At 43.9% G+C, this 22,278-nt stretch overlaps 1 protein-coding gene across 3 annotated transcripts in view; it reads left to right on the forward strand.

The window, feature by feature from the left end:
• TLN2 (talin 2) overlaps positions 1-22,278 on the forward strand; it is a 450,475-nt gene that overhangs the window by 329,526 nt on the left and 98,671 nt on the right. For all 3 annotated transcript variants that reach the window (XM_082647306.1, XM_082647308.1, XM_082647307.1), the window contains 7 exons: positions 1,787-1,921; positions 3,833-3,961; positions 6,150-6,252; positions 16,552-16,760; positions 17,626-17,745; positions 18,792-18,989; positions 20,037-20,176. In XM_082647306.1, the coding sequence (XP_082503432.1) occupies positions 1,787-1,921; positions 3,833-3,961; positions 6,150-6,252; positions 16,552-16,760; positions 17,626-17,745; positions 18,792-18,989; positions 20,037-20,176 (1,034 nt within the window). The remainder of the gene's footprint in view (positions 1-1,786; positions 1,922-3,832; positions 3,962-6,149; positions 6,253-16,551; positions 16,761-17,625; positions 17,746-18,791; positions 18,990-20,036; positions 20,177-22,278) is intronic.

A 22,278-nucleotide genomic window follows, 5' to 3' on the forward strand; every position in this document is an offset into this window, starting at 1 on the left:
TTCTGTTTGCCAGTATTTTTTGAAGATTTTTGCATCTATGTTAATCAGTGATATTGGCCTGTAGTTTTCTTTCTTTGTGACGTCTCTTTGTCTGGTTTTGGAGTCAGGTTGATGGTGGCCTCATAGAATGAGTTTGGGAGTATTCCTCCCTCTACTACATTTTGGAAGAGTTTGAGAAGGATAGATGTTAGCTCTTCTTTAAATGTTTGATAGAATTCGCCTGTGAAGCCATCTGGCCCTAGACTTTTGTTTGTTGGAAGATTTTTAATCACGGTTTCAGTTTCAGTGCTCGTGATTGGTCTTTTCATATTTTCTCTTTCTTTCTGGTTCAGTCTTGGAAGGGTGTGCTATTCTAAAAATTTGTCCATTTCTTCCAGATTGGCCATCTTATTGGCATTAGTTGCTTGTAATAGTCTCTCATGATCCTTTGTATTTCTGCAGTGTCAGTTGTTACTTCTCCTTTTTCATCTCTAATTCTGTTTATTTGAGTCTTCTTCCTTTTTTTCCTGATTAGTCTGATTAATGGTTTATTAATTTTGTTTATCTTCACAAAGAACCAGCTTTTAGTTTTATTGATCTTTGCAATTGTTTCCTTCATTTCTTTTTCATTTATTTCTGATCTGATCTTTATGATTTCTTTCCTTCTGCTAACTTTGGGGATTTTTGTTCTTCTTTCTCTAATTGCTTTAGGTGTAAGGTTAGTTGTTTATCTGAGATTTTTCTTGTTTCTTGAGGTAGGATTGTATTGCTATAATCTTCCCTCTTAGAACTGCTTTTGCTGCATCCCATAGGGTTTGGGTCGTCATGTCTCCATTGTCATTTTTTTCTAGGTATTTTTTTATTTCCTCTTTTATTTCTTCAGTGATCACTTCGTTATTAAGTAGTGTATTGTTTAGCCTCCATGTGTTTGTATTTTTTACAGATCTTTTCCTGTAATTGATATCTAGTCTCATAGCGTTGTGGTCAGAAAAGATACTGGATGCAATTTCAATTTTCTTAAATTTACCAAGGTTTGATTTGTGACCCAAGATGTGATCTATCCTGGAGAATGTTCCGTGTGCACTTGAGAAGTGTATTCTGTTGTTTTTGGATGGAATGTCCTATAAATATCAATTAAGTCCATGTGGTCTAATGTGTCATTTAAAACTTGCACTTCCTTATTTATTTTCTGTTTGGATGATCTGTCCATTGGTGTAAGTGGGGTGTTAAAGTCGCCTACTGTTATTGTGTTACTGTCAGTTTCCCCTTTTATGGCTGTTAGCATTTGCCTTATGTATTGAGGTGCTCCTATGTTGGGTGCATAGATATTTACAATTGTTATTATCTTCTTCTTGGACTGATCCCTTGATCATTATGTAGTGTCCTTCCTTGTCTCTTTTAGTAGTCTTTATTTTAAAGTCTATTTTGTCTGATATGAGTATTGCTGCTCCAGCTTTCTTTTGATTTCCATTTGCATGGAATATCTTTTTCCATCCCCTCACTTTCAGTCTGTATGTGTCCCTGCGTCTGAAGTGGGTCTCTTGTAGACAGCATGTATATGGGTCTTGTTTTTCTATCCATTCTGCCAGTCTGAAGACACATAGTTTCCGTTTCAAACATTCCTAGAATGTACTGCCCCAGAGTATCTGATTTCGGTTGGCAATTTTGGGGGGAAACTAGATGGTTTTAATATTCCTTGTTTTAGGGCAAAGTAAGTTCTGGCTGATAAGGCGGCATTGCTGTTTGGGTCTCTACTCTGACTTTTGCTGCCCAGGAGCTGTCTTACCTTTAGCTTTTCTCTCCATAGCCTGGAAGCAAGATGGTGTCCTCTGCTAAAGCCGCAGTGCCCACTGTCAGCGACCAGGCTGCAGCCATGCAGCTGAGCCAGTGTGCCAAGAACCTTGCCACCAGCTTGGCAGAGCTGCGTACCGCATCACAGAAGGCAAGTGGACCCTGGTCACGGCAGTTAGCTTGTCAGGAGCGGAGCTTTTAATTCCTTACTGTTGGTGTGACCTGGGTGCTCCCCAGGGCCTGAACGCTGCCTGGCATATTGCTTGGTTCAGTTGTCCATTTGACCACTAAATATGCTCATGTGGATTGGCTTTTGCCCCTTTTAGCCGCTATCTCCTTGACTTAGTTATCACCTTCTGGTTACAGATGACTTTGGTTAAACTATGCTAAGTTGCATACTTCCCCTCCTCCCCTGCCCTGGGACAAGCAATGATCTATTTCTCACAGTCTTAAGGGAGACCAGTCATCAGTTTCTTGGTGCCAGGTAAACTGTGGGCACAGTAAGTGATGATATCTTCCAGGTGTTATCTTGTGAACTTAATGACATTATATAGGCAGCAAATCTATTTTGGAGGATCATCTATACTATCTTTGCCCTGAGAGGTTTCCACCTCTTAAATGGGAGCATTCACCTTCACAAGATCCTCGATAGAACAGAACTGGGGATTAATGCGTTTCTGTCTCTGGGATGTGTTAATTACCAAAGGGCCTCATTACTGTTTGATGTGGTATTAGCATGAAGTTCTAGCATGAATTCATTTTTCCTCATTGTAACAATCCCTTTATAGAAACAGGCAGCCTCATGTATGAGCAAGGGAAGAAGGTTAGAAGCTGATTTGAATTTGTAATATAAACAGTGCACTACATCACCAAAGAAAAATATCTAGAGTTTTAGGTTATATCTAATAAAAAAGTTATTTTGAGCTCTCTTTCTCAAAGAGAGGTCTAGGGACCATCTGCACTGGAATCACATGGGGGCATTTAGGATGCAGGTTCCTGGGCCTCACCTCTGAGCACCCCAGTCAGAATCTCTGGTCATAGCGCCCAAATATCTGCATTTTAACAAGTTTCCTCAGTGACTGAACGACACACCCACCTCCAACAACTGCTTTGGAGCAGTGATCCCCGAAGTGGGACTCAGGCAACACTGTGCAGTGGATTCAGGAAGAGTCTTTTTATGATTTTAGTATATAGTGTAGGGGTTAAGAATACAGGCTCTAAAATCAGACCACCTGCATTCAAATTCTCGCCTTGCCATTGACTAATTTTGTGACCTGGGCAAGTCACTTAACCTCTCTGCCTCAGTATTGTCACCTAGTAATACTCACACATAGAAATCAATCAAATAGTGTGTACTGCTGCTGTTGTTACTATTATCTAAAAAAGAAAGAAGTTAAGATACACCAGTATTTAATATACTTGTATGTGTATAATTTACTAACATTTACGTGTATAATTTATTAACATGCGTGTTGGGGGTGTGTGATCAAAGCATTTGGAGACCGCTGTTCTAGATGATCACCAGAATGAAGCAGTTTTCTTAAAAGTTTTTATTAAGGAAAAAAATCTTTCATAGCCTTCAGTATGGAACGATAATGGTTTACAATCTAGAAATTTGTAAAGAGATTCAGTAAGGTTGACATAGACTTGTCTGTAGAGTCCTGGGTTCATTTGTTTATTCGTTCCTTCATCCACCCCATGCTTCCCAAGTTTTTGTGTGCACACATACTGTGCTAGGTGCCCCATGTCTAGAACCCAGACACAGTGAATAAGGATCCTCTTCGTTTGAGAGGTAATGTATTTCTGATATAAACAGCTTCAAGGAAAATTTAAGTATATCCAGTTATGAGACACACATACTTGATTTTTTAGGGAACTTAGGACTGAGGTCCTGATTGAGCATGGTTTTGTGCTCTCAGGAAATGCTTGTTACCCTTGCTTCCTATTGCTAGATTTGGAGAATCATTGGTTGTATCCAGAAAGGAATTTCCTATGTTGCAAGGTACTGGGGATGCTTTTCCCGAGCAGACTGTTGTGCACATATTCTCAACTCTGTTGACAGGCCCATGAAGCCTGTGGTCCCATGGAAATCGATTCAGCACTGAGCACTGTGCAGACCCTGAAGAGTGAACTGCAGGATGCCAAGATGGCTGCCGTGGAGAGTCAGCTGAAGCCACTCCCAGGGGAGACGGTAGGAGATGTTGGTGGCAGCTGGGGTCTGGGACTCTACCTCTGTTAGGAAGTCACGGCATTTTTAGAGTTGGGGGGAGGGGTGGTCAGTGTGTCTCAGTTTCAAGTGTTTTTAATGCAAAGCCCTAGAATAGCCACATTTCTCTGGAACAGTCTTATGATAGAGATGGCCCTGAGGGGGCCTCTGGTGATGGGCCTGTGTGTACCTGCCTGGGGTGTGGCTGGGGATGACCAGGCATCAGTTCCTATTCATCCCTCTTTTCCATAAACAAGACCTGCTGGCGTTTGAGGCCAGTGTTCTAATCCTGCAGGCTTTTTCTGAAAAGAATGCCCAGGGCAGCTGGAGGAGCTATGTTTAGACCTAGGAGTTCTGGCTTCTTGGTCCAGGTTGTGTCATCCACTAGCTGTAGGCCAGTCCCAATCTCCTTTATGTCTAAAGTATTTTATTTACGAAATGGGTGGCAATTAAGTTATAAACACAGAATATATTTTCAACAGTCGTGTTTAAAAAAAAAAATTTCCATAGTGCAAGACACTGGGGTGGGCAATGGCAAAGCACTTTACTCTAGTAAAGCCACAACAGCAAGTGGAATGTTGGCTCCAGAAATCTCATTTGATCACGTTATGGTACCTCCTGATGCCTGTGCCAGGGTTTTCTTGGCTAAAATTTTACCAGTCGTCCTCATTTGTATGTACCTCCTTTCCCTCACTCCTGAACATTACTGATAAAATAGCTTCATTTATTAAGCACCTCTTCTGCACTGTGTACACACACAGTCAGCCTAGTTTATCCTGATAGTAACCTAATGAACAAGTGTTGTTCACCCCATTTTACAGCTGAAAAAAAAAAGGTGCCCTGTTCTACTCAATGTTACCTGGTAGTTAGCATCAGAACCATGGGTTGAACCCAGATCTGTAAGACTCCAAAACCCATGCCTTGATCTTTCACAGTGAGAACTTTTACTCTTAGCTACTGCTGCTCTTTGGATAGAAACTAAAAACTTTTAGAGTATAAAAGGACTACCAGAGCATCTAATTTACCATTGAAGAATGCCTGGTACGTAGGAAGCATTCGGAAAATATTTGTGAAATCAAGCTACCCCTGATTGTAAAAACAGGAAACTCAGGAAGTCACTTAACTAAGGTGCCCCGGCTAAAGAGAAAGTCAGTATTGGTTCCTGAGCCAGCAGCTTTGAAAAGTGGTCCAGGTATCCCTTTGCAGACTTCTGTGCTCCAGGAGCCCATGACACCTATTCTGCCTTCACATAAAACAACCGGTCAGTTAGAATGCAAGAAACATCATGTGATTTTTAAAGAAATTGTTTGCCCTAAACAAATGTGTGTACTGTGTTATACTGTTGGCTACAGTGGACCAGGCTCCATTTTTTACTTGAAGAAAATGCCTCTCTTGGAAAACATGTTGTGGGGTTAAAACTGCATACATTTCCTGATGCTTTTCTGAACTCTCGCAGCGTGCCCGGAAGTTCTCTTCCAAAATGTTGTCCTCATCTAGTAATTGAATAATTACCCTTACCATAGGGCTTTATTGACTTTATTCTCTGAATTATTTATTCCGTTGACAAAGCGAGACGACGTGCTCGTCATGGGAAGCAAGCTCTTTGCCCGTTTTCATAATCTTATTTACCATCCCAAACCTCTATTCCTATTGCATTTCCCTCTGGTTAGAACTCCGCAAAGTATAATGATCAAATTGAACAATGTTAATGGTCCCACGTGCCAGGAAGGTGGAACAGCTGGATGTCTGCTCACTTCCTGCTAAGGCATAATTAATTCTCACTAAGGATTTGTTGCAGACTTCTAAATTAGCTTCTGAAAGCATAATACTAATGGCTACCATTTGTTGAGTACCTATGTTAATTCTCTGAAAACCTTCTGAGCTAGATACTGTGATCTCAGGACACAGAGACTGGGAGAGTTCAGTGACTTACCCCAATCTCTCAACAGCTAGCAAGTGGGGAAAGGAAGCAGAGGGCAGGGTGTGAACTCATTTGTTTATCCTGAAGCCTGGGTTCTTTCCCCTCTATCACCCTACTTCTTCTTAGTGCCATTGGTGTATTAGGTAGGAAAGAGTTGAGGCCCAGAAGTTTGATCTGCATTATTTTGGGGCTAAGACTTTAGTGGATGATTTGCCTCTTCTAAGCTGTCTTCCGCCTTGAATCTTCTTACAGCTGGAAAAATGTGCTCAGGACCTGGGAAGTACATCTAAAGCAGTGGGCTCCTCCATGGCGCAGCTCCTGACCTGTGCTGCTCAAGGCAATGAGCACTACACAGGTGAGACTCACACCCTTCGTGATGCCCTGAGGCCAGGTACAGACCACTGGGCTGGTGCGGGGAGTTTGTTGATTTGACAATGAACCTGACTTTTTTATTTCAGCAGTTCAACACACATTTTTCAAGCACTTTCAACATGCTTGTTACTGGGCTTGATGCTAAGCGTACTAAGACTAATCAAATATGATTCCCCCAAACTATTTGAGTCACCCCTATTAGACTATAAGCAGATGGTAATTATAGACCTCTGCAACTGTGTATGTCTCTTGAAATCCCACTAAAGGAGGGAAAGAAAGAAAAAGTCAAAGAAAATGAGAGAGAAGAAAACAAATAAGATCTCAATGAAGTTGTCGAAGATGGAAGGAGACAGATGAGTGGTAACTGAGAGACCCCAATAAATAAAAACCTAAAGTTGTCCAGGGATAGGGAAGCTAACAAGAAGCAAGCTGATTGGTGCTGCAAAACTCTGGGAGGGTTTGAGCCCTGGAGACACCAGGTACCCCTGAACCAGGAGTACTGTATAGGGAACAGAATGTATAAGGAAAAATACCTGGTGATACAAAAAAAAAAAAAGAATATTCTCATAGTCGGAAGTCTGTTTCTATCTAAAATGGAGACAACAAGAAGTTTCAGTATTAGCCCATTACTTGAAAATGAGAACTACATCAGGACTTCCCTGGTGGCGCAGTGGTTAAGAATCCACCTGCCAGTGCAGCGAACACAGGTTCGAGCCCTGGTCCGGGAAGATCCCACGTGCCACGGAACAACTAAGCCCATGCGCCACAACTACTGAGCCTGCGCTCTAGAGCCTGCGAGCCACAACTGCTGAGCCCACGAGCTGCAACTGCTGAAGCCCGCATGCCTAGAGCCTCTGCTCTGTGACAAAGAGAAGCCACCGCAATGAAAAGCCCACACACCACAACGAAGAGTAGCCCCTGCTCACCGCAACTAGAGAAAAGCCCACATGCAGCAACGAAGACCCAATACAGCCATAAATAAATAATTAAATAAATCCATCCATCCATCCATCCATCAGAAGAAACCTTAAAGAACTGAGTGGCTCTATAAGTAGGAATCAGGTGAAGAGGAGATGGATTGTTGCTTTTGTTATATAGTAGTACGGCTTGAATATTTTTTTCTTTTTGAAATATACATTACTATTAAAGAATAATATACATCCAGAGGAGAGTATAAGTCCTAAATGTATATCTTCATGAGTTATCCCAAATTGAATACACCTGAAAAACCCCCACCAAGATCAAGTAATGAGCATTTTTGGCATCCCGGGGGAATTGCTGGGTCATAGGCTGTGCGGCCACTCAGCTACAGTCCTTCCTGCGGTATCTGAAATTTCCACTTGTTCTACATCCTGGTCACCACATCTGCTTTGTCAATATGAGCCATTCTGTTGAGTGTGTAGTAGAAGCACATTATGGGTTTAGTTTGCGTGTCCCTGAGGAACAGGGCAGTTGAGGATATTTTCAGTTTATCAGCCATTTGGGTACCTTCTTTTGTGAAGCATCTCTTCAGGTCTTTTGCCCATTTTTTTAAAATATGAGTTTTCTGCCTTTTCCTTATTTATTTGCAGGAGTTAGTTGTCACATATATATGTATTTCTTGTATCTTGTGGCTTACCTTTTCACTGTTTTAAAGGTGTTTCTTGATAAACAGAACTTAAATTTTAATATAGTCCAATTTACACTTCTCCTTTATGGTTAGTGCTTTTTGTGTCCGATTTAAAAATGTTGCTTCTCCAAGTCATGAAGATATTCTTCTCTGTTATAGTCTAAAGGCTTTGTTGTTTTACTTCCATATTTAGAACTACGATCCACCTGGAATTGAGTTTTATATGTGGGCAAACAGGGTCCTAGTGTAGTTGCTTTTGCACCAGGGCATCCATCCATTTGACCCAGCACCACTTTGCGACCCTCCTTTCCCCAGTGGTCTTGAGGGCAATTTCATTATAAATTAAGGGCATAAATGTGAGTCAGTTTCTGAACTTTTGCTTCTTTTTCATTGCTTTAATTGCCTGATCTTACCTTAGTACCATACTTTCCTAATCATTGCAGTTTTATACTAAGTGTTAACATCTGATAATGTGAGTCCTCTGTCTTTGTTACTCTTCCTCAAGTTAGTGCTGACTTTCCTTGACCCTTTGTATTTCCACATCTATTTTAGAATCAACCTGTCAATTTGTACCCTCCCCCGCAAAAAAACCCTTTCGCTTGTTTTTTTATTTGTTTGTTTTTTTGATCGGGGTTACCTGAATCTGGGGATAATTGAAATCTTTACATTACTGAGTCTTCTAATCTGTGAATGTGGTATATCTCTACATTTATTTAGATTTCCTTTCTCTCAATACTGTTTTATAGTTTTTTGCATAGAAGTTTTTGTTTTCATTAGAGTGTGCATCATAAATCTTTTACTTTCATTTTTTCTCTATGCTTATATTTAATGCATGCATACCTATGCGTATCATGTAGTTGTTCTTTCAGAGGGGGAGGAGTTGTTTGTTGATGTGACAGTATTTTCCGTTCAATTGGAGTATTTGGTCTGTTTGTATATAATATAATTAGTGATATATTGAGGTTTGTATTTGTCATCTTACTATTTCTTTTCTATATGTCCTACCTATCCTAGGCTCCTTTTTCTCTCCTTTCTTGCTTTCTTTCAGATTTATATGTGCTTTTTAAAATCTATTTCTCTTCCCTTGATTAGTTTATTAGTTGTACATTCACTGCCTATTCTTTTTTTTTTTTTTTTTTTTTTGGTAGTACGCAGGCCTCTCACTGCTGTGGCCTCTCCGGCTGCGGAGCACAGGCTCCGGACGCGCAGGCTCAGCGGCCATGGCTCACGGGCCCAGCCGCTCCATGGCATGTGGGATCTTCCCAGACCAGGGCACGAACCTGTGTACCCTGCATTGGCAGGCAGACTCTCAACCACTGCGCCGCCAGGGAAGCCCCTCACTGCCTATTCTTGAACAACTTTTTTTTCTTTTTTCTTTTATTTTTTGTGGTACGCGGGCCTCTCACTGTTGTGGCCTCTCCTGTTGCGCCTGACACGCAGGCTCAGCGGCCATGGCTCACAGGCCCAGCTGCTCCGCAGCGTGTGGCATCTTCCCAGACTGGGGCACGAACCCGTGTCCCCTGCATCGGCAGGCGGACTCTCAACCACTGCGCCACCAGGGAAGCCCTTGAACAATTTTTTAAAAGTATAATATAAGTTAGTATGTTTACCTCTTCCTGGACAGTGCAAGAATCTTGGGACATTTAAACTTCATTGACCTTTCTTCCAACTCATTCATTGTTGTTGAGTGCTTTAATTCTACATATATTTAACCTCCTCAGTACTGCCTCAAAGTTGTTTCATAGTCAGTATTGATTAAATGCTCCTCCATATTGACCTTTCCATTGCTGTTCATTCCTTTCTGCATCGCAATGTGCTTCCACCTGGGATTATTTCCTGTCTGCCTAAAGAACTCCCTGCATTAATTCCTTTAGTGTGAGTCTGCAGTGACCAATTCTTTCAGTTGTTGTTTGTTTAAAATGCCTTTGTTTAGCCTCTATTTTTGGTAGATAATTTTACGTGTTGTAAAATTTTAGGTTGGCAGTTATTTTCTTCCAGCATTTGAAGGTGTTATTCCGTTGTCAGCACTTGAAGGTGTTATTCCATTGTCAGCACTTGAAGGTGTTATTCCGTTGTCTTCTGGCTTCCTTTATTTCTGTTGTGAAGTCAGCTGTCGCTTTACCCTTCCACAGGTCATGTGGTTTTAGTTTTCCCCTCTGCTACTCGTTTTTTTGGATTTTCTCAGTCTTTGGTTTTCAAGCACTGTGCCTAGAGGAGTTTTGTTTTGTGTCGTTTTGCCTATTTATCCCACTTTGGGTTTTAGTACTCCTTAAAGATGGGATTTGCTGTCTTAGATCAGTTTTGGAAAACTCAGCCACTATATCTTCAAATGCTGCTTCTGTCCCATTTTTTTCTCTCCTCTTTGTACACTCCAGCTACCCCCTACGTTAGATATTTTCACTGTTTTGTGTGTCTCCTATGCTCTTTTCTATATTGGCCATAATTTTTCTTCTCCATGCTTTATTCTGTGTGGGTTTTTTTGGATTTATCTGCAGCTCACTATTCCTCCTACCTTCAAACTCTTCTATTGAGTTTTTAATTTTAAATGTCATATTTTTCAGTTTTATAATAACCTTTTGATGGCTTTCTTGTACTTTCCATTTCTCTGCTGAAATTCTCTATCTTGTCATCTAATTTCTTCAACATAGTTTTTACATTTACTTAAAGTCTAGGTTCAATAACTCCAATGTCAGGATCACCTACGGGCGTCTTGTTATCTGTTTTGTTTTCTGTTTTTTTTTTTTCTCTTCTTGGTTTTCAACTATTGACCTTATCTCCTGATGTTTCTGATTTTTTTTTAATTTAATGCTAATCATTGGTATTTACATTGTAGAAATAATTTGAGGCTCTAGATTGTGTTTTCTTCCGTACAGAGGATTAATCTTTTATTTTAGCAGGTGGTTAAAAAAGGAGAAGATCACCGTAATACGAGCGGAACCGAACTGATTGGATATTGCAAAGTCCATTTCCAGTTTACCTTGTAGGGTGTAGCCCTTCGTGCCTCCTGTCTAAACATCTGTGATGTTTATGAGGGCCATTCTGATTGTTGAGCTCAGAACTATGCTTCTTTTATCTTCCCATCCCCATGCGACTTCAGAAAGTTTTGCTCAGCCTCTCAGTTTCTGGGCAACAGTTTACAAATTAGAAAATGCCTTGAAGGGGGGAAAGCAGTGTTGTACTCACTTCTCTGTACTTTCTTTCTCTTCCAAGTTCTTGGCTTTCGTTACCTTGGTTCCTTGGTATCTCTCCAGTGCCTTCAAACAGATGTTCTGTCTGTATTTTTCCAGAGTTTCTAGTTGTTTCTCTGAGGGGGAGGGTTCATCTGCAATAAGTTATTCTTTCCATCACTATAAGGAAAATCCTCTTTGCTTCTTCAAAAACTGTGTATGTTTATTACTTTGAAAATAAGAGCACAGTAGGAGCACAAAAAGAGTTACCACGGCACAGTGCAATATAGTACCTGCAACAGTAAGAATGTACAATTCTGTCCTCATGAGAGGGTGAGGGAACGTTCCACAGCAGAACTGACACCTGATCGGGGTTTGAAGGATTATTGTGACTCACTTAGCTTTCAAGGAGAAAGAAAAGTGTATGTAAATTCTTAAAAGCTTAGGGCATATGAGAGATGTAGTTTCAAGAACTTCTACACATTCCTGAAATCTTGCCAGATTTTGTGTAGATGATGAAATGGATTTTTAATGAAGGAAAGACTGCTTCACAAGTTGCGTCATCCAATACTGATAACATCCAGGATGACAGACTGTCTAGTTGATGTCTGAAGAACGGCCTAGAAGTATCCCGATTTCATTTTGGCAGGCGCCAACTAGGTGGTGGTGGCGGACTTGGGAACAGCATATGTGAAGTCCCAAAGGCAGGAGAAGAAGGCTGATGAAATGAAGTGAGAGGATCCAAGTAAAAGGCAAGGGGGTAGGGAGTAAGAAGATAAGGCTGGGAAGGTCAGCTGGGATCAGATCGTAAAAGGCCTCATAAGCCAATTTAAATACATTGAAATTGAAGCTCAGAGCATGTGAAAATACTGAAGAATTTGCATCTGTCGACACAGTCTCGATTGCCCTTAATGCACTTTGCCCTTCTTTTCGTGTGCTGATAAATTGGAGGGAAGCAAAGTTGGAGGCAGGGAGACCAGTGAGAAGGCTGTTGCATTCATCCAGATAAGAATTGTTAGTGGAGATGAAGGATGGATTAAAGAAAAAGAGACCTCACGGTTGTTGGTGATGGATTAGAAGTTGGTAGGAATGGGAATAGGGAAAGCAACACGGACAGCTCTAAGTTTAGCCTGATAGCTGAACGAAGAGTTGTATGAGTCACTGTGATGGAGACACAGGGTCACTGGCAGGCATGTTGAGGGCTGGAGTTTAGGGATGCCAGGTTCAACTTTATTATTATTATTGTTGTTGCGGGGGCTGCCCTGGGTCTTTGTTGCAGCTTTTCGTTGCGGCACGTGGGCTCGGTAGTTGCAACTCATGGGCTTAGTTGCCCCACAGCATGCGGGTCTTAGTTCCCTGACCAGTGATCGAACCCACATCCTGTGCATTGGAAGGCGGATTCTTAACCACTGGACCACCAGGGAAGTCCCAGGTTCAACTTTAAATGGATTCAGTTTGAATCCCTGCAGGATATCCACAGAGAGGTGCCCATTAGGCAGCTGGATATTTACCTCTGGAACTCAGTAGAGAAGTCTGGGCTGGAGATAAATATTTCTAAATGTTTAATAAAATGATAATGATTGAAACCATGGGGGTAGCTAAGTTTGCATAAGGGAAAGTGGTAGAGTGAGAACAATTTTATCAGATATAACCCTATGGAACCCAAGTATTTCAGGAGAAGGCTGAGCATTAGAAATCCTTGAAAGAAGCGAGAACATGCAGCCTTGGAGAGACCATGGAAACCAGGAGAGAGGGATGTCTCTCGACTCACAGAGATAATTGCTGCCTGGAAAGACACTGCAGGGAGGGACTTGAGAAGCATCCACTGGCTTAAGGAAAAACAAGGTCACTGCTCTCCCTGTTGAAGGCAATTACAGGAAGGTTGAAGAATGGATGGGAAGCAGGGAGAGAGCACGAGTGTGGACAGCTTCTCCCTGGGTGTCAGTTCCCTCGTCCATACCTAAGATGTGTGGGATACTCAGAAGTTAACACATGAGCTGCCACTGGACTAGGTTCTAATGCAGATGTGGTTTTATTTGACCAGTACAGCGTTCAAAATGCATTTCTTCTCGGCTGGGTACAGTTACATAGACAGAACCCTTTCCAGATCCTTTGGGACAGATTAAAAAATCTTGCATACTTGGTTTTTACCTTGTGAGCTTGATACGTGGTCTAATGCTGTCTACACACAATCTACGTGAATTCTGATCAGGAGTAATTACTATTACAAAGAATTCCCCTGTATTTCATATGACTAGTGTGTCTCCCTAAGACTGTTGCTGAATATAATTTGAGATCTAGACGGCAGGAATACTGGGAACGTCATCTGTGTCTTCCAAGGATTGTGGTTATTGAAGCAGGGAGTCTGCTTCAGTGTTTCGCACTGGCACTTCTGGGGTGTGTTGCACCCTTGACTCCAGGAACAATTTTGGGGGGGCGGAGGGTGGTGATTGCTCGGAGATAGGACTCTGATGATTCTCATCGTTACCATTGAGAATATTGCTGTGAATTCAGCCACGTACAGCCTTGGATGGTCATTTGCTCCCTGGCATCTGGTGGCCTTGTTTCATCCTTTTGTTGGTGTGGCTTCCACTTTGCGGGAAACCTAATGCCGCCAAAGAGGATTCTTGGTGTGCCCTGAGGTTTCACAGTGAGTCCTCAGCAGAAAACACGTGGGGTGGATATACCTCGGCTTTTGGAATTCCGCTCTTCTGGTTTCTGCCTTTTGGAAAAATTGTCTGAGTCTATAAAAGCCTTTTCAGTAAATAATTTTCTCATGAACATGACTTTTCTAATGGCGTATGATAAATGGTGTATTCTTCCAAAATAATACAACTCAAATAGAAATAGATTCAAGAGTCCACGTGGTAACGAGGAAGGCAAGAGGAGAGGTCTAGAAATCACAGCCTAGAATTTTCAAGGGTCACAGCTGGGATCTCAGCCTCTCCTATGACCTGTGGGAAACTGAGACCCAGAGGGAAAAGGCGGCGGCTGTTTAGTCCACACAGCTTGTCAGCAGCAGAGCTGGACGAGGTCTTAACCACACCTGGTGGGTGCCCTTCTGAGCAAGGATGTCCTTCCACCCTGGGCCAGAAGCTTCAGTATAACATGAATCGGGAGATTAGGTTTGACGTAAACACACTACCATGTATAAAATAGATAGCTAGTGGGAACCTGATGTATAGCACAGGAAGCTCAGCTCGGTGCTGTGTGATGACCTAGATGGGTGCGATGCAGGGGGTGGGGGGAGGTCCAAGAGGGAGGGGATATAGATGATTCACTTTGCGGTACAGCAGAAACTAACGCAACATTGTAAAGCAATTATACTCCAGTAAAAAACAAACAATAAAACCCTCCTTGATGTCTGCAAAAAAAAAAATGCAGTGACTCTTCTCTTTGGCTTTTTTCTCTCCTTCACCTTGGCTTTACTTATCTTTATGCTTTCTCCTCTGCCATATAAAACACTTTGTTTAAAATGTGTTCATTCCACATGCTGCGCTCGGAAGTGCCGTGTGATAAATGGTAGATGGGCAGCTTTGCAATTTGCCTTGATTAGATTGTAGAGTTATGTCCCAGTTATGCGACTTCCTAAGTATTTACAGATGAGCCAGTCTGCAGCTCTGGGAAGTTGTTTTATGGATTCCCCAGGGCCTTTTGTGTTCTTTCTTGTATTTCGGTGCCTCGTCCCTAGTAAAGAGAGGACCACCTGCTGCGTCTGTGCCCACGCGGCTGAAGCAGCAGCAGTAAAGACCACGCTCAGGGGTGCCATCCAGCCGAAGGCTTTAGATACAGTCACCTCAAAGTGTAGTGAGAGAGCAAGTCATCTGTGAATTTTTCATGCAGATGTTGTATGTTCTAACAAGAATCCCTTGTAGTTCTCTATCCCAAAGAACACTGTGCAGAGTCTGACCCCGAAGTTAAGAAACTAACCTCAGATCTAAAGGTGTGTCCGTGGTCAAGATGCTTCTCAGCACTGGGCCTCATCTGAAATGGTTCGATGAGATGAGCTTTGAGGCTGGCTATTCTGCAGTTCCCCAGGTTCCAGGAGCCTTTTGTTACGTGCCTTGGCATTTCCAGTCTCCTTCCTTTTCTTGGGTGCGCCAAGCACTAGGTACCATGTAGGAAGGCGCCTCTTCTTTCTATGGGAGGTGGCACTGTAGTTTTTAAGGACTAGTTTATATGCATAGTTTATCTCCGAATCTCATCATCTTTAGAAGTGAATTTAAAGATGAGCAGGTACTTCGCAAAAGAGGATGTCCAAACAGCCACTGAGTGTATGAAAAAGTGCTCAACATCGTTGCTCACTAGGGATGTAAGAATTAAACCTCAGTGAGGGACTTCCCTGGTGGTCCAGCGGTTAAGACTCCACGCTTCCACTACAGGGGGCATGGTTTTAATCCCTGGTCGGGGAACTAAGATTCCCGCATGCTATACACCCACCAGAACTGGATAAAATAAAAAATCTAACACTAGTAAGTACGGGCCAGGATGAAGAGCAACTGTAACTCTCATATATATAGTGCTGGCGGAGTGTATAATGGCAAAACCAGTCTGAAGAAGTGTGGTAGTATCCTCCAAAGCTAAATATACACTTACTCTATGACCCAGCAATTCAGCTCCTAGATTTAAATCCAAGAGAATCAATTCCATATGTCTACCTAAACACAGGGATGAGAACTTTTCCGGTAGCTTTATTCATAATAGTCCACACAGGAAACAATCCCCAAGTGTCCAGCAACAGAAGAATGGATAAGCAGATGTTGCTGTGTTCCTATAATGGAATACGACACAGCAAGAAAAAGCAATGTACTTCTATGTGTAACAGCACGGGTGAATCTCACAGCATTGTGGTCAGAGAAAGAAACCAGACACAAAAGAAGACATACAGTGTGGTTCCATCAACACGTAGTTGAAGAACAGGTAAAACTAGTCTAAGGTGATAAAAGCTAGAATAGGGATTACTTCCAGTGTGAGAGGATATTGACTGGGAAAGGGCACAGGCAATGGAAATGTTCCTTCTCCATATGGATGGCAGATACGTGGGTGTACACATCGGTACAGATTCAGTGAGCTGCCCAGGGAGACTCATTCACTTTGTTGCGTGTAAGTTATGCCCCAATAAAAATGACTGGAAAGAAAAGTGAACTTGAATGGTTCATCTGTGAGTTCGATACTATGCACTTGGTATTTTAGGTCTAGGGACAGGTGGGGTAGTGGGCGTGACAGGAACCAGAGGGAAATGGTGTTTAGCGTGGCATTTGTTGTAACATCCCTCTTGGAGCAGCCCAGAGCCAATGGCTTGAGCTACTTCTTTGAGAAGGACATCAATTCAGATTTTATAAAAAGCAATTTGGAGCCCACCTGTGCGAGGCACTGTCCAAGGATTCTCTCCTTTCTCGAAGGCTCTAGTCTAGAGGCTTACTCCCAAGTAAAAGTATAACTTTTGGATGGAATCTAATAGAAAGTCTGGTGGGCTCATTTTTTTTTTTTTTTTTTTAATCCCCAGGGGTGGCTGCTCGAGAGACGGCCCAAGCTCTGAAAACGCTGGCCCAGGCTGCCCGGGGCGTGGCTGCATCTACGAGTGACCCCGCGGCTGTGCATGCCATGTTAGATTCCGCCCGGGACGTGATGGAGGGCTCGGCCATGCTCATCCAGGAAGCCAAGCAGGCCCTGATCGCACCTGGAGATGCGGAGAGTCAGCAGAGACTAGCCCAGGTAAGGCCCGGAAGTGGCCATCAAGGTCATCCCTGAGGTGGACGCATGGACAGGCTGTTGCCCGGTGTGAGCAGTTTTGGAAGCCTCGCATGGTAGCCCCCATAATGTGAGACGTGCTTAATTCAGTCAACAGAAAGTATGGGGGGCTTTGTTGAGACCTGCCGTTAGAACGTGAAGGACCTGGACGCAGCATGTCTGTTTTGGGCCTGTGTGTGCTTACGTATAGCCCTCTTCCTAGCCTGGGAGGTGAGGTAGATAGGCTTGGTGTAGCTACTCGGTGCTTTAAACTCTCTCTAGTGCCTCTTCAGGTGATTCTTACCAGAGAGCGTAGACAAGGAGCCTCACACATCCTTAAAAGGCAGCATGTGGGCAACTCCAAGTTGGTCTGGAAGTGCTCAGAACATTCCGCCTGCCCTTGGGCAGGGCGAGGTGTGGGATGATGGCATCAGAGGGTCGCTGAGCATAAATCCATCCCAGGGCGGGCTAACTGTGATCCAAAGGACTCAGGGCCTCCTTCCACCTCAGGACCTCTGCAGGGCTCTCTAGAAGGCAGCTATTTCTCTTCCTCTTGGTGTTGGATACCTTTGTTTCAGAACCGAGTTGTATTTGAGCCACAGTCAGGACTTGGCCTGGCCTTGGGAGCAGGTAGGGTGTGCTGTATCGCTGTGTCAGACCCTGTGCTAAGACAGGATGTTAACCCCAGTGAGCGGCCTAGATGAGGAGATTTAACGGTAAACAGTGTCAGGCAGACGCTGGCAGATCAGTTCCCCATCTGTTTTAGCTCTGCTCACTCCCAACACGTGTGCAAGAATGTTTGCCCTGAAACCTGCTTTCTGTTGGGGCTTTTCTCCCCCTGTGTATTCAGGTGGCCAAAGCCGTCTCTCACTCCTTGAATAACTGCGTGAATTGCCTCCCTGGGCAGAAGGATGTGGACGTGGCCTTGAAGAGCATCGGGGAGTCGAGCAAGAAGCTGCTGGTGGACTCGGTGAGAGGTTTTGGCTCGGGCAGGGGCGCCTGGGGGACTGGGCTCACCTTAGGTGTGGGTGGAGTCTGCTCCCCTCTAGGGGACCTCTGAGCGGCTAGCCTTTCCCTTAGGAGTCCTGTTTTTCCTGTCGATTTGCCTTTTCCTTGTTTTGCTGTCTGATCAGCCGAGTTCCCAGGTAGAGCTTCTAAAGTTTACTTCTTCTTTGAGCCCATGCTGCTGTTTGCTCTCAGGTCATCCCAGTAAGACAGGAATGGGGAGGAGGGGGTATATGATCATCTAACTTCTTATCAGGACATCTCAGGCAGTGACCATCAGGCGATAAAGGGATACAAGTGTCAGGGACTCACTGAGAGAGTGAGCCGTCTGTGGAATTTCACTTTGGGGCCTGGTCCTGTCCCTGTCTTGTGAGTCCCCTTTGCGGGTACTTGGCCTTGTTCATCTTTGGTTCTTCTCTGCCTGGTCCCTGGCATATACCAGGTATGCAAGCTGTGGGTGTGGTGTGACTAATATCTAGCTTAACTCTCTGGAACTTTTCACAAACAGTTACAGGGCTGCTAGTGGCACTTCTGTGGAAAAGCTATTCAGTATATTGTTAGCAAAGACCAACTGACGAATAAAAGTGATGGCTGTTAGTTTAGAAGAATAGGATTTAAAGTTTCATAGCATCTGCCTTTTAGTTCCAGCAAGCTAAACCTTTGAGAGTTTCCGTCTGAGAAACCCAAGATAGAGTGCTGGTTCAGAGAGTGGATCCCGAGTCAGACTGCCCAGGTGTGAATCCTGGCTCTGCCACTTAGGAGACCAGAAGCCTGAGGAAAGCTGTCCTTACCATTTTTAGATCCACTATGTCTAGCACTGAATAGGTGTTCACGGGAATGTACATATTTTGAAGGTCAACCTTAACAAGGGCTCAGACCACACAGAGCCTTTTAGTCTCGATGACTCACAACTGCATCCCAGGAGAGTCTGTCTTCCCTCTGCAACATACTACCTTTGTTTCTCCTACGCAAAGTAGAACTTCTCCTGCAACCTGCCTTCTCTTGCCATAGTTACCTCCGAGCACGAAGCCTTTCCAGGAAGCCCAGAGTGAACTGAACCAAGCAGCGGCTGATCTGAACCAGTCTGCAGGGGAGGTGGTCCATGCCACTCGGGGCCAGAGCGGAGAGCTGGCTGCAGCCTCCGGGAAGTTCAGTGATGATTTCGATGAATTCCTCGATGCCGGCATTGAGATGGCGGGCCAGGCTCAGGTGAGGCTGGTGTGGCTGAGTGGAGTTGACCCTTGCCCCTCTCAACTCTGGTGGACCGTCGTCCCCTGCGGCCAAGTGGCAAATAGGAGCGGGGAAGCTGTGGGCAGCCCACACCTTTACACTGTCTTTGCTGCTCAGAGAGCTCCATGAGCTCACAGGAATGGCATTCCCAAAGATACTATTAGCTTATGTGTGAAGTTCTTCCTGGAAATGACAGATAACTTTTCCCACGATCCTCCAACAGAACTCATCATTTTATTTCTGCTTTTTGGAGGGAGGGCAGCTCTGCATCCTATACTTCAAATGTGGTTTAATACTGTAAAAACTCATGTATTTGAAGTTCGGGGAGCCCACTTGAAAAGGCTGTGTCTGATCCTGAGTGTCAAGTGATTCAAACTTAACCTCTTTCAGATGAACAGATAAACCCCTTGTTTAGAACAAGGGAGGGTGACTGGTCTGGTGTCAGCTTATGGAGCTGGTTGTTTTATTTTTTGGTGAGCTCCTGTGAACTCCCTAAAAGTGGTACCCAGGGTGTTTTTTACTCTGTTATCTACAAAGGGTTGTTTCTCGGATGGCAGGCCAGGTGAGAAATGTATCCTTTCCAGAGTCGGGAGCTTCTGGGATGCAGTCAGCTCTAAATGTCCAGACAGTGACGGTAGTTTGTGCCAGGCTGAGATGGACAAGCCCCTTGATACCTCCCGCATTGTTGAGCAAGATGCTGGAGTTGTGGCCCTGTCTGTGTGCTCTCTCGCTCGCTCTCTCCCTCCCGCCCCCATTCATGCCCACTCTTGTGAGACAGCACAGCTCTTGGCTGACCCACTTGGGCTGGATTTCTGTCCTGTTGTGTGCATCTTGGTCCGGATAGCTGTTTGGGGAACGGTAGACACTGGGCAGAGTCTTTACAAGTTAGGCATCTGCTGACTAATTGGACTTAATGCAACCTAGACAGATAACCTGCTTCCGTTTCAAGGTGCTGCTCCTAGCTCTGAATGCTGCCTAGGAGAAATGGACAGCCCCTAATGACTCTGGCTCCTTTTGACCTTCCAGACGAAAGAAGACCAGATCCAAGTGATAGGGAACCTCAAGAACATCTCGATGGCATCCAGCAAGCTGCTGTTAGCGGCCAAGTCTCTCTCTGTAGACCCAGGAGCACCCAATGCAAAAAACCTCCTGGCCGCAGCTGCAAGGTAAGAGCAGAACAAAATGGGCATTCACGTGTGGTGTTTGCAAGATCCACCAGGCATCCTGCTGCCTTGCTGAGCGAAGGAGTAGTGCTGACCTTCTGTTGTCGGAGTTGGAGGCGAGAGTGACAGAGATGCTGGTGTCTTATTAAACGGGCTCCTTTGCATGTGCTTTCTCCCCTAAAGATGCCTTCTGTCTCCTCTTAAAGCCTTTTCAGGAGGACTTGCTTAGTCTTAAGGCCCCCACTGATGTATAAACGTAGTGGCTTAGATTTTTTTTGCAAGTAGTATTACTATCTTTCAGATTATGGAAGTAATATAAGTTCATTAAAAAGAAACCAGAAGATGTTGAAAAGTATAAAAAAAATGACACTCAACTAGCCATTCAACATTTCTTGAGTCTTACTATATGCCTGGCACCAATGTTAATTAGATGGATTTAAACATGTTCACTTCGTCACGTGCAGAAGGGCTCTAGCTCAGAATGAATGGGGCGGTGGGGAGGAGTAAATTGTTTTGGGAAATATGTTAAAACATGAATCTGAACTTGGGGTAAGGTCAACGTTCTTCTTTCCTGTTGTTCTCACCTGAGGAACTGGGTCATACAAGAGAATTTCTGCTCCAGGGCCACTCTGGCCGTTTAGTTCAATTACTAGTGATGGAGTGCTGGTAGCTGGAGAAACTGCAGCGACAGCCCAGGAAAATTTTATATTGGCAATCCCACATTCATATTCCTGAACCAAGAGTGTAGGGTATTTTATTTTCCTATGGAAGTGTAGGCCTGTTTTCATAGCATTTCTTGATTTCACTTTATATGTAGGAAAACTAACAGCAGTGAGAGATTAAATGCGGGACAATTAGGACACATAGCATAATTGGAAACATTTTCAAAATGTGCAGATTAGTGATTTTTAAAACGCATTACTTGAATTCTACTTAACTTCTTTTAAACTTGGTTTTGTTTGCTTATTTTTTAATGTCTTTATCTCTCCTGGCTTTTTTTTTTTTTTTTTTTTTTGCGGTACGCGGGCCTCTCACTGTTGTGGCCTCTCCCTTTGCGGAGCACAGGCTCCGGACGTGCAGGCTCAGCGGCCATGGCTCACGGGCCCAGCCGCTCTGCGGCATGTGGGATCTTCCCGGACTGGGATACGAACCCGTGTCCCCTGCATCGGCAGGCGGACTCTCAACCACTGCGCCACCAGGGAAGCCCCCTCTCCTGGCTTTTTTAAAGTTGTTAGAATCAGGAGACCTGAATTCTAGTACAAGCTTTAGTGCTTGACTAGGTTACCTTGGTCAGGTCACTCAACCTGTCTAAACTTTCCCATTTGCCAAATAGGGATGTGTACAGACTACATTGTCCTTGAGCTCTGTTCAGTTCTCGATATATAAGGTAGCATGGTACCACTGGTTAAAACCTGTCTCTGGTCTCCTGTTTGCTTGTAGTGTTATTTTATTTTATTTTATTTTTATGGGGGGGTTAGGTAATTTCAGAGCAGTTGCCTTCAAAACCTTTGAGTTTCTTCATTTATTCCCAGATACATACTTTACCTTCAAACGATAGCTAGAGCCACTAGGTGATGGGAAAAATACCCTCACATCTCCCCACCTCCATCTTATGCTTTGTTTGTGATTGTTCCATTAGGTGAGTGCCCTTCTGGGGTCGTGGTGGAGATGAAGAGGGACAGTGATGTCTTCTCTGTCGTGCAGCTGTTTCTGATCTAAAACCCTCTTAATCACTTTTTTCCTACAAACAACCTTTGGGTAAGGCAACTAATGTTGCCAGGTATCTGAACTCAGATGTTTTTCATTATCTTAAATTTTTCACATCGTTTCAAAATTACAGTTTCCAACTTAGAGCGTGTTGTCGACTCTCTTAAATTGTGGGAATGAGGGGAGAGTATAAATTGGCCTTTTGAAAGCCCCGTACCGAAGGGAATCCAGGACCCGAAAGCATGCTGCTGGTGTCCTGGCTCTGTGAGTGTCTGAACGCCCCCTGGTGGTGACATTGAGGAAGGGACCTGGAGGCGAGGCAAAAAAGCTTTCTTTGCCTCTGTCTGTCCTGGCTTTCAGCAGTTGACAGAATTCCCAGCCTGATGGTTTCATAGCCA

This window comes from Grampus griseus, assembly GCF_964374135.1.
Source record: "Grampus griseus genome assembly, chromosome: 2".
Classification (NCBI taxonomy): domain Eukaryota; kingdom Metazoa; phylum Chordata; class Mammalia; order Artiodactyla; family Delphinidae; genus Grampus; species Grampus griseus.